Raw genomic sequence first — 16,473 nt, forward strand, 5'->3', positions numbered from 1 at the left:
AAATTTAAATGTTTCTTTTACATATTAAATGTAAGTCATATGTTGAACTACATTAAATCCTTTTATATTTGTATCATTTTTGCCATGAGACCCAAACATCTTCCGTGTACCTATGTGCACACACACACACACACACACACACACAAACACACACTCCTCTTGGTATCAGGAAATTCCTCATTTCACAGGAATAATGAGAGACTCACATACTGATTTCTGTCAGAAACATAAGGAATATACAAATTCATACTCTTCAGGTTCCTATAAAACCATCTCTCACCTATATACATACTTTAACTGATGGAATTCAGGTTACGGTCTTTTGTCTGATAACAAAGGGACGGAATAGATGTTGTAGGATAAAGAAATACTGTATAATAATTGAAATAAACCTATTGTCCTAAATTTATCTATACAAATTATCTTTTTTTTTAATTAATTGAAATACAAAGAAGGCATATTGACTTCAGAAAATAACACTATATCAGAAATTCACTGTAACAGTGTTCCACTATATATATCATAAAGTTTTTCATAACACAATTTCTTCTGTACACTAGATTTTGTACTAATTTCTCTGTCTTCAAATTCATTATATTTTCATATCCAATTCAGCACTATTTAGTATGCCTTCAAAATAAAAGGAAGTCACTTGCTTTATTTGAATACCAAGTTCCCTCCCAGACAGCAATTAAAGAAAGACAAGACTACAAAGACAAAGTCCAGTATAATTCATTTCTGACAATGAAAATTTCAACCCCTCATACTGTTGCAAAATTCCTCCTACTGAAATGTTTTACTACAATAATAATAATTATAATAATTATAATAATAAAAAGCATACATTACATATAAAAGATACCAGTGTACTAAAAGTGACAGAAGTGGACTAGCAAATCCTTCAAAGCACATATTATATAAATGACTAGCATTTAAAAACATTTCTTTTTCTATAAAATGTAGGTCATATACATTTATAAATTGGGGGGGAGGTTCTAAAGCAGTGATGACTGTTCAAATAGTTATGCTGCTCTGTACAGTCTAATACCTATTCGATTCAAACTATAAGTTTGACATTTAGTTTATTTATCAGAATAAACCCATCTCAACATCTCATAGCTCATAATTTGAAAAATATGCAACTCAAATGACGAGGTGACTCCTAAGTTCACTGTTTATCTTCATATGAAATAAGAAGAGAACTACTCCTTTCTATGGGAGGCCCCAGTCTCACCAGTTCAATATCAGGACTTAAAAGACTCCAAATTAAGTAGAGGAACTGTCAGGAATCAGCACAGAAGCAGAATAGTATCTCTCATCCTTTAGAGACACAGCTATTCAACTTTTGCAGTCTTCCTCATCTCGCAGAAGTGCAGCCAAGCCATTCATTTCTTACTCAAAGTGTGTACGGATGAAGCCATAGATCTAAAGACTGTCCTCTCTGTGACTGAAATTGTGCTGTGTAAACAATGTTATATATTCCAGCAGGAGGACGTTTGAATTTATTTATAAAAAAGTGATTAAGAATATTCATTAACTCAAACAAGGCTATTAACTCCCAAAGGTATTTTTGGAACTAAACCTTATGCTACTTGTCAAGTTAGCACTGTCATGTATTATTGCTTACAAACAGTACATCATCTTATGCCTTCTAACAGAGCAGTACTGTGATCAGTTCATATTTACAGGCTTTTTTTGTTTGTTTTAAACAAGCTATAAAAACATTACATACTTTACAGACAATACAAATACTCAAGTCAAACAAATGGAATGCATAACAATAAGAAACGTCATAAAGGAAGACTGACATAAGTCCTTGATTGTCAAGACACATTTATATTTATATATAAACTCTAGCTGTGCAGAATCAAAGATTCAATCATAGGTACATCCTTATTTGATAAATCATATTTACAGCATGGTATTGCATAAAAAAATAAAATAATGTTGTTTACACAATATTACCTTTCCATCCATTGGATTAAGGAAAGCAAGAAACAAGTCTTAGAAATGTTTGCTTGCCTCAGTTTGTGTTTCCTACCAAAAGATGTAATTTTAGAAAGGAAACAGAAGGTTTTGTAGGTCGAGTAGAGCAAAAGCGACTATAAATTTATTTCCCTGACACAAAGCAAATTAAACTTGAAGAAAAGTTTAAATTTTAACTTAGACACATCTTTTCATTAGCAGTAATACTTTCTTAGTGCTTGTCCTTTGCAAAGTGAGTTTCAGCTAAATGCATTACATGCCTGACATAAACATGCATTACCATAAGTCGAATGAACTTTCAAAGTTACAAGGCTTCATTTTAGTAAAACATTTAACTCTATGAAACTGTGGCATTATTCATTTGCTTCAGTACCGACCATGTAATTTGAAAGTTCACATGCGTACTGGTACCGACGGCATAAGCATATTCCTGCCTGTTAACATTTCCAACTGGATTCCCAGGAGTATTAGGATTTTTCCCTGCAATTTGTAACAGTATTAAAACAAGCAAACAAAGAAGAATAAAAATCAAAGCTCTCAAAGCCAAGAAAATTTAGTTAGCAAATATACATACATAAAGTAATCCAATGCTGCAAAATTCAGAGTGAATTCATCCAAATATTCTGGTTCATTTCAAATAGTTACTACACATGATACAAATACTATAAAAATATTCTGATCAAGCGTGGAATATAATGTATCTGTCCAAGTGGAAAGTTTTCATAGGAGAACATGAATACTTTAGAATAAACTCCAAAAGTTACAGTAGAACCCCAATAATTCGCAGCAATGTCTTAGAAACCCTTTAAAAATGACAATTTTGAAAATAGCGAAGAAGCAGGCAACAAAAGCAAGGATGTCACATCACAAAATGTACTTTGTTCATTTATTTTGACAACTGTAATTTAGTTTTCAATACTCCTTCTATCTCCCAGTATACTAATGTAGATGCTGTAGTATACTTGGGTGAAGTAGTACAGTATTATTGTATGAGACCTCGCTACAGTACGTTTTAGACCATTGCAGAGAGGTGGGAAGAGACCATCAGGGATGTAGAAACCTACTGGATGCTCCGTTTAGAAGTCAGCGAATTAGCAAGATTTTACTGTACTTCTCAATTAACAATGAAAAGCTCCCATCATCCAAAAAACTGACAAGTATAATATAAAAATAATACAAGTTGTTATTTCACATGAATACTTCCTTGTCCTATTTTCTTCTTGAAACACAATTTTCCTAAAGACAACACTAGGAGACACAAGATCATAAACATGGTTCTTTTATCATCCAATTGAAATTGTTTATGTTGTTATTCGTAAACCAACATACAGTAATACACATGGTTAATCCTTCTCCCCAAAACTTGTCATTTATGATTAATTCATTCTCAAATCAAAGGAAGAAAATGTAAATGCCTATTAGTATACCATTACAAGCTGATTCCTTCATTGTCTGTTATATTAATGGTAAAACATATCAAAAGATTCATGCTAAAAGGGACACTGTCAAGTAATTTAGGACCAAAATATGGCCTATTAATAAGTGCGTATATATTTTTATATATTTATATATATACACACATGTATTGTGTATATATATAGTTTGTTAATAAATGTAATCAGTTTCCTCTTTTTTTAAAATTATCACTGCTCTGTCACTAGTAGATATCCCCAAAATGTCCACCTTACACACACACACACATTTGGTGCTTACGTGACCTTTCATTAAGAATGTCTGTTGTTGGCTCAGGGGAATACACACACTCACCCCAGCCTTGTGCTGACTGACTGAACAGCATCAGTACAAGAACAGAGCAGAAAACCGAAGTTGCTTTTTTCCAAACATACATGAAAAACTAAAAAAAATGAACAGTGACCAGATCAACATGAAGAATGAGCATCTGTAGATTAAAAGCAGCAAAACGTGAGCGGTGAAAGACATTATTAAATAATGTCATTATTAAACAAGCAAGAGCTTTTTACTGAGTTAAACCTAAATCATAGCAGTATATTTGGCTAACTCCTCCAGTGCAGAAAGCTTCACGCATCAGCGGATCAACTACTCACATCACTTTTAATTGTACACGTGGAAGAACCCTATGGGATAGTCCCTGTGGCTTAGACGGGGACTTCACAGCCTGTCCTAAGGCACAGAGTGTAGCTGGAATGGCTCAGCAGCAGGCTAGGGAATGAGTTCTGACATAAGGGATAACAGTTCCTCAGGTGACTCCCATTTGGCTGCAGGAAGAGCAAGTTCCTTCACTCTGTACAACAGCTTGCTCCCTCATGCTCCCATGGAGCAATTCCTAAGTGTGGAGATGGGATGAAGTGAGAGCGACTCTCCCTTACTCTTAAATCACCTTCTCCCAGCAGAGTATTAATGCAGTAACCTTTTCAAATAAAGCTGAGTCAGCCTCCTTAGGGAGAAGGAGGCTTTATTCCTCTTACCTCCCTATGGGGCCAGGGCAGTGCAGTAATAACCAGGCCTTTTTTTTCCTTCTGTTCCTTGCTGTATTCAACAAATAGTACAATTAATGGCCATCTACTTGCAGCATCAGGGCATGAGAGCAAAGATGCCAACACAGTATTATTCAGACAGCACAAGCAAAGATGTCATGGAAATGAAACACTCAAAATATGCATTACAAGAAGTGGCTTCCTGTGTATAGGGGCCATATATGTTATTTCTGTGCAACATAGAATAGAAAGTGAAAAAACCAAACTGACCATAAAGGAAGAAAAACAGATAGGCATGAATCAGTTTAAAAATATTCTTTCAAAGAAATTTCTTTAAATGTATCATCAATAATCCAAAAGGAATTTACTTTTCTCTCCTGATGCCCGCTCTTTAACTTTGGGCCAAATATTTGGGCAAAACTACTGGTAAGTCATAGCACACCGAAACACCTTATTGTATTATACAGAGGGGTCAACAAATCAAAACAGAACCTGTTTTCTTATACAAAAGAATTAAGAAATAAGTTTACATAAATTGTATTTCTTGCCAATAAGAGAAGCAAGCTATGGATAATAAATACCCTTTCTCCCTCAACTGTACCACGTGAAGTTAGTGCTGTATTAGTGCTACCAGGGAGGAAAAGATAAAGAGTGGGATCAGTTTCCTGGCAATGAAAATTAAGAAAAATATTGCTACTACTTTCAGAAGAGATGGGAATTGTTCTAGGTCCCGCTCAAGTCCTTTCTTAAAAGACAGAATATATTTCAGCCCCTTGAGATGCAGTCTTTTCTCCTATCTGATGGCTTTGTCTGAGAGATACCAGCTAGCAACAGCACTGTAGAAGCATGTATGCAATCCTATTTTTAAAAAATCACCATAAACATACCTACCTATATGTGTGTGTGTGTGTGTGTGTGTGTGTATTTTTCCCTGGTTAATCAGCCTACATGAGGCTTAAACTGCCTTAAACTACCAGACAGTGTCCCTTTAGGGAAGGTGCAATAGAATGAACATTACAGTTCAAAAATCTGTAACTTGTTAACTTAAACTACACAATAGTTAGGCTACTCAAATCTTACCACCTTAAAAATGCACACAGAACTACTTATCGTACCATACCGTATACTTCAAGACAAAGTACTATTCAAAAAAACATATTCGTGGTACAGGGATAAACTTTGTTGTTTATTTATACTGTGAAATGCAACGAAAACTTCTGATCACTCTCCTAGGCTGGAAAAAGAAATCCTGTTCACTAGCATCATTCACCGGTTTGGGGTTGGTAAAATTGTAATGACTTTCACTAAGCAAACACTAAAAAGGTAGGGAATCTGAATGCCTGCTTCTTCAGCTTTCAGGGATACTTCAATAAATTTAATGGTCTGAATTGTCAAAATGCCAGACAGAGAATCAAAACAGTTTTTAGAGAAGCTAAGGATACTCAATCTCAAGTGTATTGAAGAGAATTACTGGAGCTGTGTGAGATGAAAATGATGCAACCGTATCAAACCTAAAAATCTCAAAATGGTTTTATTTTTTTGAGAAATCGAAAACTATCAAGTTGGCTAAGTGCTCTATGTTAATCGTTATGAGTACGGAGGGTAAGGTACAATTAAGCTTTTAAATCTTGGAATACACAGTCTGTGTAAGCATTTTGCAATTGGGAATGTCATCTATAGAGTATTTTAACTAAAACTCCAAAATCTTGGTATCTGTGTATGAAAAAGTCATTAAAAAGTTACATCTAGATTCAGCTGTACAAAGAAATACACATTACTTCAGGAATGAAGTAAAGGCTTTAGCAGTTAGGCATTCTGCTTTAAAAAAGTGTTTAAAGTATTTTAAATTAATTAGAATTTTAAATAGTAGAGTTAGTCTATCAGAATTCATTTTTTTTCCCTCCAAACACAATTCAAGGTAATGCAAAGCAGAAATAAAGGGCACATGATCTAAAACTTTTTTTGAGAGATTGAAGATTATTCTTCTAGAAAACGCCATCTTTTAAAGCCGTTTTTGCTTGACCTTTGAAACTTACTTGTTTATTCTGTGTGTTTAGTACATGTTGATTCCCTGCTGAAGAGCAATGACTGTGCTGACAAGCTTAGAAATGACAATGTGAATAATATCAGACAATAACTGTCCTCCCAAAGTATACAAGGAAACCAGCAAGGAAACAATCATGGGGGAAAGTCTTACCTGGGGATTTTATTTTAAATTTCATAGAAGGTAAAATATTTTCTGGACTCAAACAAGTGAATAATAAACTGCCTTTGATAGGGGCACCAACATCAGGCAGTTCAATTACTGGTGGCTAACCGAAAAATTTAAAAAAAAAAAAAAGAAAAAGGAAAAAAAAGAAGCAGTTATTGGTCTTGCTAATATCAGCTTACTTTTGTTTTAACATAGCGCTCTTAAAAGCTGTACAGAACTCCATCTTTTACAGAGCAACCCCCTTTTGACAAATGTGTTCTAAAGTGCCAGTATTATTTACAAAGATTTCTTAGCCAAAAGTCTGGCCCGTTGTGGCATCAGGTGAAGAAGTCATCCCAGCTCTGCTATCATTTACATTCACCAAGGGAAATTCTGGGAAATCAGCACTTGTCCCTGGTCCCCGAAGGTTCACCTGTCCATTGGCAGTGCTAAACTGAGATGATATTCCAGCTCTTGCCCCATGGTACTGAGCTCTAAAGGGCTGCTCAAAGGAGCTAATTTGATATGCTTGATGAACAGACTGTGCCTCTGCTTTCTTCTGAGAAGTTACTTGATCCAAGAAGTCCTGTGTAGAGGAGGAAGAAGAATGATTTGCCTCATCACCTGAAAAGGGAAAAGGGTGCTGCGAATCACCAACCATTAGTCCAAAATGAGACTTGTCTGGAGTTGTTCTTAATGGAGAGTTCATTCCTGATCGAAAGCTATTGACAGGTATAGATGTGTAGACCTTCTCCATGGAAGGAAATGCTGGCTGGGTTGTAAGAGTCTGGTTATCAGTCACAAAATTAAGGCTCGGGTTGTTCAAATAGGCATCATTTTGGCTAGTTCTGTCCAAAGCTTGTTGTAAAAACTTTGAATATTCTTGTAACATACTAGCTTTATCTGATGAGGAAGCTTGAGAGCTTGTTCCAACCGTCTCAGATTGGGTGACCTCAGATACCTCAGAGGAATTGATTGATATACTGGAGGTCACTTCCGTGTCAGCCACGCTGAAAGAGATCTCATGTTGTCCATTAGCCTTGTGTGAATAATGATCTAACAGAGTTTGCAGTACCTCATCTGGAATGACATTTTTGTCATGGTTACCTTTAATTTCAACATTCAGCGCCTGTGTGTCTAATATTGAGGCTGTAGCAGTTTCATCAATGACACTGGCCACAGCTGCCTGTGTTACTGAAGGTTGAGATGCTATGGTACTTACATTCAAGGCATATTCTCGACTGTTGTTACTGGCTGCTTGTAGATACCTCTTTTTCTTTAAGAACTGCATTGCATCATCATAATTAGTGCTGCTGTGTACAGGTTTACTGGGCCCCTCCTGTAATGTGTCCACTTGATCAATGTCAGCATTACCTTCAGAGTCCAGTAAACTCTGCTTATCCACAAGATCGAAGGCATACTTTGAAACCTTGCTGTCTTCATATGTAGACAAAGGTGAAATGGTTTGACTTTGCTCGAGTGGCTGTTTTAGACTCCTCTTGTTAACCTTTTTGAGAACAAGCTTAGGTGGGTGTATTTCTCCAGAATTTGCTTCTTCTAAGTGCGTTCCACTGACCGAAGAATGTGGCATCTCAACAGCATACTCCGCTACCATATATTCATCTTTTACTTTAGTACTGGAGGAGTACAAAGGCAAATAGTCATTTTTGTCCTTCTTGTGTTCCGATTTATCTGAACTTTCCTTATCCCCAGATTTTGTTTTCTCTGTTTTCTGCCTTTTCTTCTTTGGCAAGGAGCTGTCTTTCATAGGCGTTGAGAAACCAGAATCTTCCTCTGATGGCAAAAAGCCAACTTTGGTGGCACTTCTGTTCGGTTTCTTCTCGCGGTTCTCATGGCACATACGTTTGTGTTTCAGCACACGATCGGTCCTGGAGAAATACTGAAAAAGATGACGATGGGGATTATTATTATTAGGGAAAAATAAATATATTAGCAGAAAGAAACCTTTCATTCTAACAGATTTACTTGACAATTCATCTACTTTAGCAATTTCTAATGAAGTGTCAAACAGCAGTACACAGTCAATAAAATCAAGCACAGCCAGCCGTGCCTCTGTGCACCAAGAATGCCCACTTTAACAGAAACAACATTTGTTATACATTTATGTGTGTGCACATGACTACAGCCCATGGAGAAATCCCTGTCTGTACTACTTGGGAATCTACTGGTGTTTTGTTTGTCAATCATGAAAGATTTCACCAAGTCATCTTACCTGCAAACAATATTCACACTGGTAAGGCTTCTCTCCACTGTGAGTTCTTTTGTGCCTTTCCATGTGATACTTCTGAATAAACCTCATACCACATTCATCGCAACGAAATGGCTTTTCACCTGATAAAAAACATGTAGCAGTGTTAATCAAAGAAAATAAATCAATGTTTTTCCATACAATTACCAGGTCAAATACTACATTCTTTATTAGAAGTTGTAAGAGGATTTAGTCTATTGCTAATGAAAAACAACATAGGGCTTGCTCACACCACTATTTTTCCAGTACTCAGTAGATGATGCCTCAAATTATTTTAAGCTTTTGTGCTAAAAAAAACAAACCACCTTTAAAACTAAATCCTTACCCCTTTTTCTAATGGTGGTGGTAAATATACGTCTTACACTTAACAAATGAAGAACTGCAAAGATGCTCTTCCTGAACTGCTGTTGCATCACATATTTTTAGGGCAGACGATTGTATAAAAATACCTCAATTCTCTCACCAACTCATGAACTCAAACCCATCCCTTCTAGGAGAGAATTATGCATTTCCAAACTTTGAATATAACATTTTTGAGGGTGCTCTGTATTTTTCCATATTTTTTACCTTATCTGTATGTAGAATTGAAATAACTGCTTTGAAAAAATCCTACTACTTTGGTTGGAACTCAAATTTATTTATTTTTAAAAAACTAATTAAAAATATTTTATTTAAAAAACTAAGTTGAAAAAAAGGAACCTCTATAGCTAAACTGGTGTTTGCATACTTACAGATTTCTCATTTTGGTTGCTTGTTTTGCTCGGTTTGGTTTTTGGTTTTATCCTTTACTTTCATGAAACATTTGTTCAGACAATATGCACTGCCCTGAATTCATCTTCAGTTCTCCCCCTATTTTTCCTCACAAAGAAGCCCTGCAATGGTCTTTTCTGGGCTCTATTTTTGTTTCTTTTAACTTTGCCTTACATCTTCCCTCTGATATTCTTTATTTTCTATGTTTCTCTGACAAAACCTAAAAATTCCAAGTGCATTGAAAAGTTAGTTTTGCTTTTACAGAAATTCACTATTATTTAATAGAACTCAGCCTGAACAATACTGATCTTTCCTCTTAATATTTACTAGGAAATCTTTTGGACTGACACAGAGATCAGGGATTGTCTTGGCAGCATCTGTCAACATCCTCTTTGTTCTGGATACTGCACTGCACTGATTTTTGGGATATAAATCATCTATGCTTTGTTTCCAGAAATATGCAGACTATTGCTGTTTTCTGAAGTAGTTTTATTCTTACTAATTATGTTCTGGACTAACTTTATTAAATTACCAATAATTAGCAACATTTAACATTTTAAATTAATTTTATTATTTAAAATGTTATGAGTGTGTTTTTCCATTTACAATAGAACTATTTAGTCACATCCTTCTACAAATGGAAATACAGTACCTTAAAATAAGGTGCCTGTATTTATAGAAACTAGAATGAAAAATATCTGTATCGCCCACACATGTGCTCCTAGTCAGATCATTAATGCCCAGAGTTTCAACTGCCTTAATTCCAAGCAATTTCTAAATCTCTCTCTTTGTAAGCTTATGTCCTGTTTCCAATTATTAATTCTTACCTCTCCATGTGGCTTTCCAGCCAATTCCTTTCTTAGATGAAATTATTCCAATTTATTCTCTCCTAAATCAAATTATCTCCTCTACTCAGATCTCTCAGCTTCTTCTATCAGTTCTTTTTTCTACAAGCTCACAACCTCAGCATCCTACCTCTTCTTTCACTTAAATTAGAGACCTTTATAATTTCTTGCTTATTAATAATTACCATAAAACTTTGCTTGTTTTCAGCACTCTTGTAAGCTGTAATATCTATCATATAATTCTCTCATACTGTCTATAAGCAAATCCTTCTCTCTGGCCTATTTCTTAACTTTCAAACTCCAGTTTCATTCTTCACCTTCTCTTTATTTGTTGGGCACCCTTATGACTATGGTGTTTTACTCCCATCAAGCCTGTTGAGACTTTCTGCATCAAATTCCAATCCTTGTCTTCAGTTTTCAGCAAGATGAGGCAAGATCTTTAGATGTCATTGTTCTCTTCCATTCCCAAAGTCTACTACTTAATCCTTACAGTTTTCTTTCCCTTTGCTCCACTATTCTACCTGGTGTTTCTTTTAAATTGCCTCTTCCAACAACTCTCCTTACGTTGTCTCGAAGTTTGCTTACATTTTTCTAGAGAAAGGAGCAACTGTTTGGTGATCTATCTGAGCCTTACAGCAAAATAGCTCAGTCCTGTTCTGGCTCTGAACAGCCCCCTAAGGAGTTATTCTGCTACCCCAGGAAATGCAGAACACTTCTTTAATACACTTACCTGCAGCCTTATCCTCATTTCTGTAAACGAATGGTCACAGAGTTCCTTAACATTTGTCTACTCAAGCTGGCTATTTGCTGGCAGAAGACTCCCTCAGCTACCTATTCCCATTTCAAGGCTTAAAAAGGGCCAAACAGGGGTTCTGAGGTTTTTTGGTGTATTATGACCACCAGCTATTTTGGAGACTTTCAGGGTGCATACAAAGGCACTGCTGGTCATGCCTTAACAGGGAGAAAATTCTGGGGACACTGCCCTTGAACTGCTCAGCACAATACAGAAAATGGTATTTTTCAGTAGAATTCCAGAATGGAAGTAAGATTAAGAAAAACTTTGTGAAACTGATACCATACTTAATTTTGGCTTTAATCTTCATAAGGAAGATAATGTTAGAAAAAGATTAAAAATTAATATGGAGATATGCTTCCAATAATAATTTCTTAGCAGAAGCCTGAAACTTCAGATGGCTTCTGCAATTTTGTTGTACTTTTCAAACAGGATCTATGGCAAATGGAGGAGATCGTTAATAACAGCCTTTTGCTAATGCATGGAGAATCCAGGACATTTTTCTGAAATGTCTTGTTGAGTGGGATAGAATTAGATGTATAAAAAGAAGTCAAAATTTAAAAATACAATAATTACTGCATTATTTACAAACACAGCTTATGTGTTTGTCTGTGTTGGCAATCTATTAAAACCCAGCAATAGAACTGTTCATAAAGTGTCGTACAAATATTATGTGTATGAAGGCTGTAACAATTATAAACCCTGAGGCATTTTAAAATCTAAACAGACAAAAAACAAATTATAAAATAACAAAGAAGACAATAAAAAAAATCAGCAGGACTGAATAAGAAGATATTTGAATCATGAGCCCCATTGCTGTTTTACTTTTTTAAATGCAATCTCAGTTTTTATGATTAAAATGGAAAGTAGGGTGGCTTACACAATTAGGACACATGAATGCATGAGTGAGTAAGGTGTATAGAAACATCTCTAAGCAAAAAGAAAGCAGACATATTAGAAAAAAAAACATTCAGCATCTTCTGGAATCTAGTAAACTGAAAATACGAAAATATTTGTGTACTAGTGACTCTTCCCTCTCTTACAACTAAAATGGCAATTTTCTGACTCATTAGGGACAAGTTTAGCAGCACGGTTCTAGCACTGCTGCCCTCCTCTACACACAATTATTCCTAGTAAGTGAATTTTGTATTAATGCAATGTCTGCTTTTAGATGCAACTGTTTAATTATTTACACAAAAAAAAGGCTGTTCATTGATTGCTTCATTACTCCCTCATAACATTTCATTTGAAGGAGCAGTTCAGAGAACCAAATTCAAATCAGACTGGAACTAGCTGGAGCACCTGTAAATAGGGGGCTTGTGACAGGCATAAAATGGGGCTTCTAAGTGTTACCACTGGCTTTGATTGGCTTAAAATAAACAGGAAAATTTGATAAACATTTTTAAAAGAGTAAGAGACATTCTGTTCTCCATCAGTGTTTTGAACACTTGTACAAAAGCTGGTGCTAAAAGTAATCATTCCCAGAGGTAAAAATGCAAAATAAAAAGAAAAAAAATGAAGTATTTAATTTATAAGGAACATTCCTTAAAAGAATACGAATAATACAAATAGATCTTTTCTTTACTTCCATCAAAGTGAAACGCAGACCCACTGCACACCTTCTCGTTAGAGAAGCAAGCTGAAAGTGTAGCTTTTCTGGATGGGTTTAGTTATACAGTCCTGAACAACAGAGTAACTACACAAACAGCTAAGGCCCAGTAGTGAACACAGTCATATAGAGGTGAAAGCACACACGGGCATGCAGAATGCCAATTAACTACACTATACCTGATTAATTTAAACACAAGCACCATCTTCAATTTTCTAAGAAACTACCAAACTATACCTCAGGATGCTGAGGAAAGGAGGAAAATATATGTATCTTAAAAAGTCAGATAACAATATGGTTAATTTGTTAAATGGCACCTTTTTCTCTGCTAAACAACTACTAGCATATGGTAGAGCTGGCATAAAAACCTGCAATCCCACCAACACCACCCCCTCCCTCCAAAGCTTAAAATCAACACAGAATTCTCATTAGAGCTAGAAGCTGAATTAAAAAAGATAATTAAGTCAATTTATAAAATATTTGCAGTCAAGCATTAATTAACTAAATTGCCCAGACTCTCATTTTCAAAGCCACGTACAGGGAATAATCCTCATTTGAAAAAAAAAGAAAAATCTTCCAAAAAATGTGAAGACTGCACTTAAATTTTTGCCTTTTTTTTTTTTTTTTTGCGAGGGAGACAGATAGATGGAAGAGAGTGAATGAGCATTCTTTTCAAGAATAGTATCTACACAAAGTGGAGGCAGCATGGTTCACCAATTCAGAGCCAGAGGAAAGACTAGGAGCAGAACAAAGACACTGGACAGAAGAATGGAAGACTCTTCTGTGGCTGACTGGCTGAAGGAAACCTACTTAGTCTGGACTCATGGCAACCTAGGATACAAAAATCCCATAAACAACAGGGCATTTGTGCATGTAACTCCCTGTACACTGCTCTGAAAATTCATTTTGCAGAGTTTTTTCTCCCTCTCAACCCTTACACATGCACACACTGCACTGCGTGTTAGTAGCTTTCATATCCATTTAAATGCTACAGCCAAGAAACACTGTGCACATTCACCAGCTCTGCTTTTCTGAAAAAGAGGCTGAGAAATTGGCATCTAGTCCAAAAGGGACCATATTACAAAATATTTAAAGAGGGATTGAAAGGCCATGCACCAAAATGCCAAAAACCCAATGAAACCAAACCTGTTAAAGAATGTGGTTCTGTGTGGTGCAACAAGATAAAAAAATAAACATGAATAAACTTTAATGCTCTTTGGTTTAAAACTTCAGGCCTTATTTGACCTATATTGCGTATTTTTAAACTAAGACTCTTACTTTTAGAACAGTTCTGAATTAAACCTAAAAGAAAAAGTGGGTGAAAAGAAAAGCTGATACTAATACCTTTGGGGTTAGGCATTTTGGCCATTTTAGTCCTGGCACTTTTCCATCAAATTCCAAAACAAACAAACAAACAAACAAACAAATAAAAAAATAAATCTATGGAAATGGAATTTGGAAGTCCCCGTTATCTGAATTAACTTGACAGAACAAAAGATAGAACTGCTTAACAAACCTTGACTATTATGAGTGCACAAACTTCAGGATTTGCTGCTCTGGGGCTATTTATAGAAAACTACTTTCAGATCTGCTTACTAGAGTTCATACTCACTTTACAGCCAAAAGGAAAGTGGAGCAAGTTGAAAGCACAAAACTAATTCCTTTTTCAAAGTTTTATAACATGTGTTAAGTAAAAACAAATTACAACAGGGTTTTAGGCTGCATATTTATTACCAGAAACCTTGCCTGAGTGGGGAAACAGTTTTTAAGCACGCCAGTAAAGATACTCAAGGCACTATACTCACCAGTATGAATCTTCTCATGCCTCTGTAGCAGGTACTTCTGTATGAAACGCATGTCGCACTGACTGCACTGAAATGGTTTTTCACCTTGAACAATATAATTCCACATCCATAAGTTAATAACTACACACTGTTGTTTCTGATAACTACTTTTGAGGAATATTAAAATGTCTATTAAAAAAACCAGCATCTGAGCGAATTCCAAAAATACTCTAATACAAAAAAAACATTAGCCTTACTAAGTATAGGAACTGCGGAGTTCTTTCCATGATCCTAAGAGTCACATTAAGTCTAGCACGGAAGAGTGATCTGGAATGGCTGTAATTTCCTCATGAACAAGAGCAATCACGATGCTGGCATAACTCTGCATTCAGGATACTGGCAAGCTATCATAATGGTAAGTACCTTTTTCACTTCTCCGAACCAGAGAGATACCTCATCAGGGAAATAAGCAGCCGGAGCACATTTTACAAAGGGGTCAATTTTGGCACTTAGGCTACAAGTCAACCCATAACTTTCTGATAAAGAAAGAAAAGAAACCTTGTAAACAGTTAGGTCTTCAGTTTATTAAACATATGTTGATTTTTTTTTTTCTTTTTTCTGGTATTCTTTTGACACTTTGGTGCATGGAATCTCTAAGCTTAGATGCCAAGTTAGCTACACTCTTAAAACTGAAATTCGCATAGAGCTGAAAACATTTTTAACATAAGTAAACAACTCTTTATATAGTAGAAAAAGACAAATTTGAAGTCAAGCAGTACCTGTATGAATGAAGACATGTCTCTGTAAATGGTAGTTGGTTCTAAAGGCAGCATTGCAATGCTCACAAACATGAGATTTGTGGGTTTTCAGACCAAGTGATCCATCCTCATTTATTGTAAGGATCTATTTTAAAAAGAGTAAAATTTGTTCTCACACTACCCTCTAAAGGTGTCTTATTAACTACAAAAAAAAAACACATTAATTTTTGCGATGCAGAGAATTTAAATACTTCAGGTAAAACAATGCTAATTTCTACAAAGCTATGCGTTAAGCTTCTAGTACACATTTCCAATTGCAGTCCAATCCAACTTGTGTCTCGTTGTGTATTAAGAGATATTTCAACAGGACAGAGGCAAAAGCAGCTCATGGAAAATCAGCTTAGAGCTTGCCTAGACACAGCTGAGTCACTTTATACGCTACTGTTTACTTTGTCCGTCTGTTGGAAAGGATGCAAAGTAACCAAATCACCTCTGGGCACTAAACCATGGATAAGCATATTTTAAAGCAAAAGTGAAAAGTTATACTCTATTTTCAAATCACAACTCTAAATGTTTGCTAAAAGGCATAAACTTAACAAGAATAGTCATATAAATTATCTATAGAGGCAAAATTATATTTTAAAAAGCAAAACCCCAAAGCCAAGCAACCAATAAAATAGTATTAGCATTCTCCTCTTTCAGGTTTTTCACTCAATAAAGTATTGCTCACTCAATATATATATTAAAGCATTTCCTTGACAAATTCAACTTGCCACACTCAATTGCTTTGCTGTCAAACAAAGCCACTATTTTCATAAAAGTTAAAAAAACTTATATTTAAAAAATTGCACTATATCTACCTTAGTCAATAAAGCTAATCACAGGTTTTCTCTAATTTGACAGAAAGAAAAAAAAAAAAAACGCCCCAAACCAAAACCCAGACTCTACTATCTCTGGCAAGAGAATAAGAAAACCAGTAAACAAATTACATTTCTAAAAGTCTTGCTTAACTGGAAACAGAACTATAAAGAA

The 16,473-nt window shown here is 35.4% G+C and overlaps 1 protein-coding gene across 4 annotated transcripts in view; it reads right to left on the bottom strand.

Moving 5' to 3' along the window:
- Positions 1–711: 711 nt before the first annotated feature.
- ZNF148 (zinc finger protein 148) overlaps positions 712–16,473 on the bottom strand; it is a 41,468-nt gene continuing 25,706 nt past the window's right edge. For 3 of the 4 annotated variants that reach the window (XM_027637073.1, XM_027637075.1, XM_027637072.1), the window contains 4 exons: positions 15,463–15,586; positions 14,705–14,788; positions 8,867–8,985; positions 712–8,533 (listed from right to left, as the gene is read on the bottom strand). In XM_027637073.1, coding sequence (XP_027492874.1) covers positions 6,944–8,533; positions 8,867–8,985; positions 14,705–14,788; positions 15,463–15,586 — 1,917 coding nt within the window. In that variant the 3' untranslated portion in view covers positions 712–6,943. The remainder of the gene's footprint in view (positions 8,534–8,866; positions 8,986–14,704; positions 14,789–15,462; positions 15,587–16,473) is intronic. The other variant, XM_027637074.1, reaches the window with a different exon arrangement.

Source organism: Corapipo altera, unplaced genomic scaffold (assembly GCF_003945725.1).
Source record: "Corapipo altera isolate COAL_440 unplaced genomic scaffold, ASM394572v1 45, whole genome shotgun sequence".
NCBI classification, from domain to species: domain Eukaryota; kingdom Metazoa; phylum Chordata; class Aves; order Passeriformes; family Pipridae; genus Corapipo; species Corapipo altera.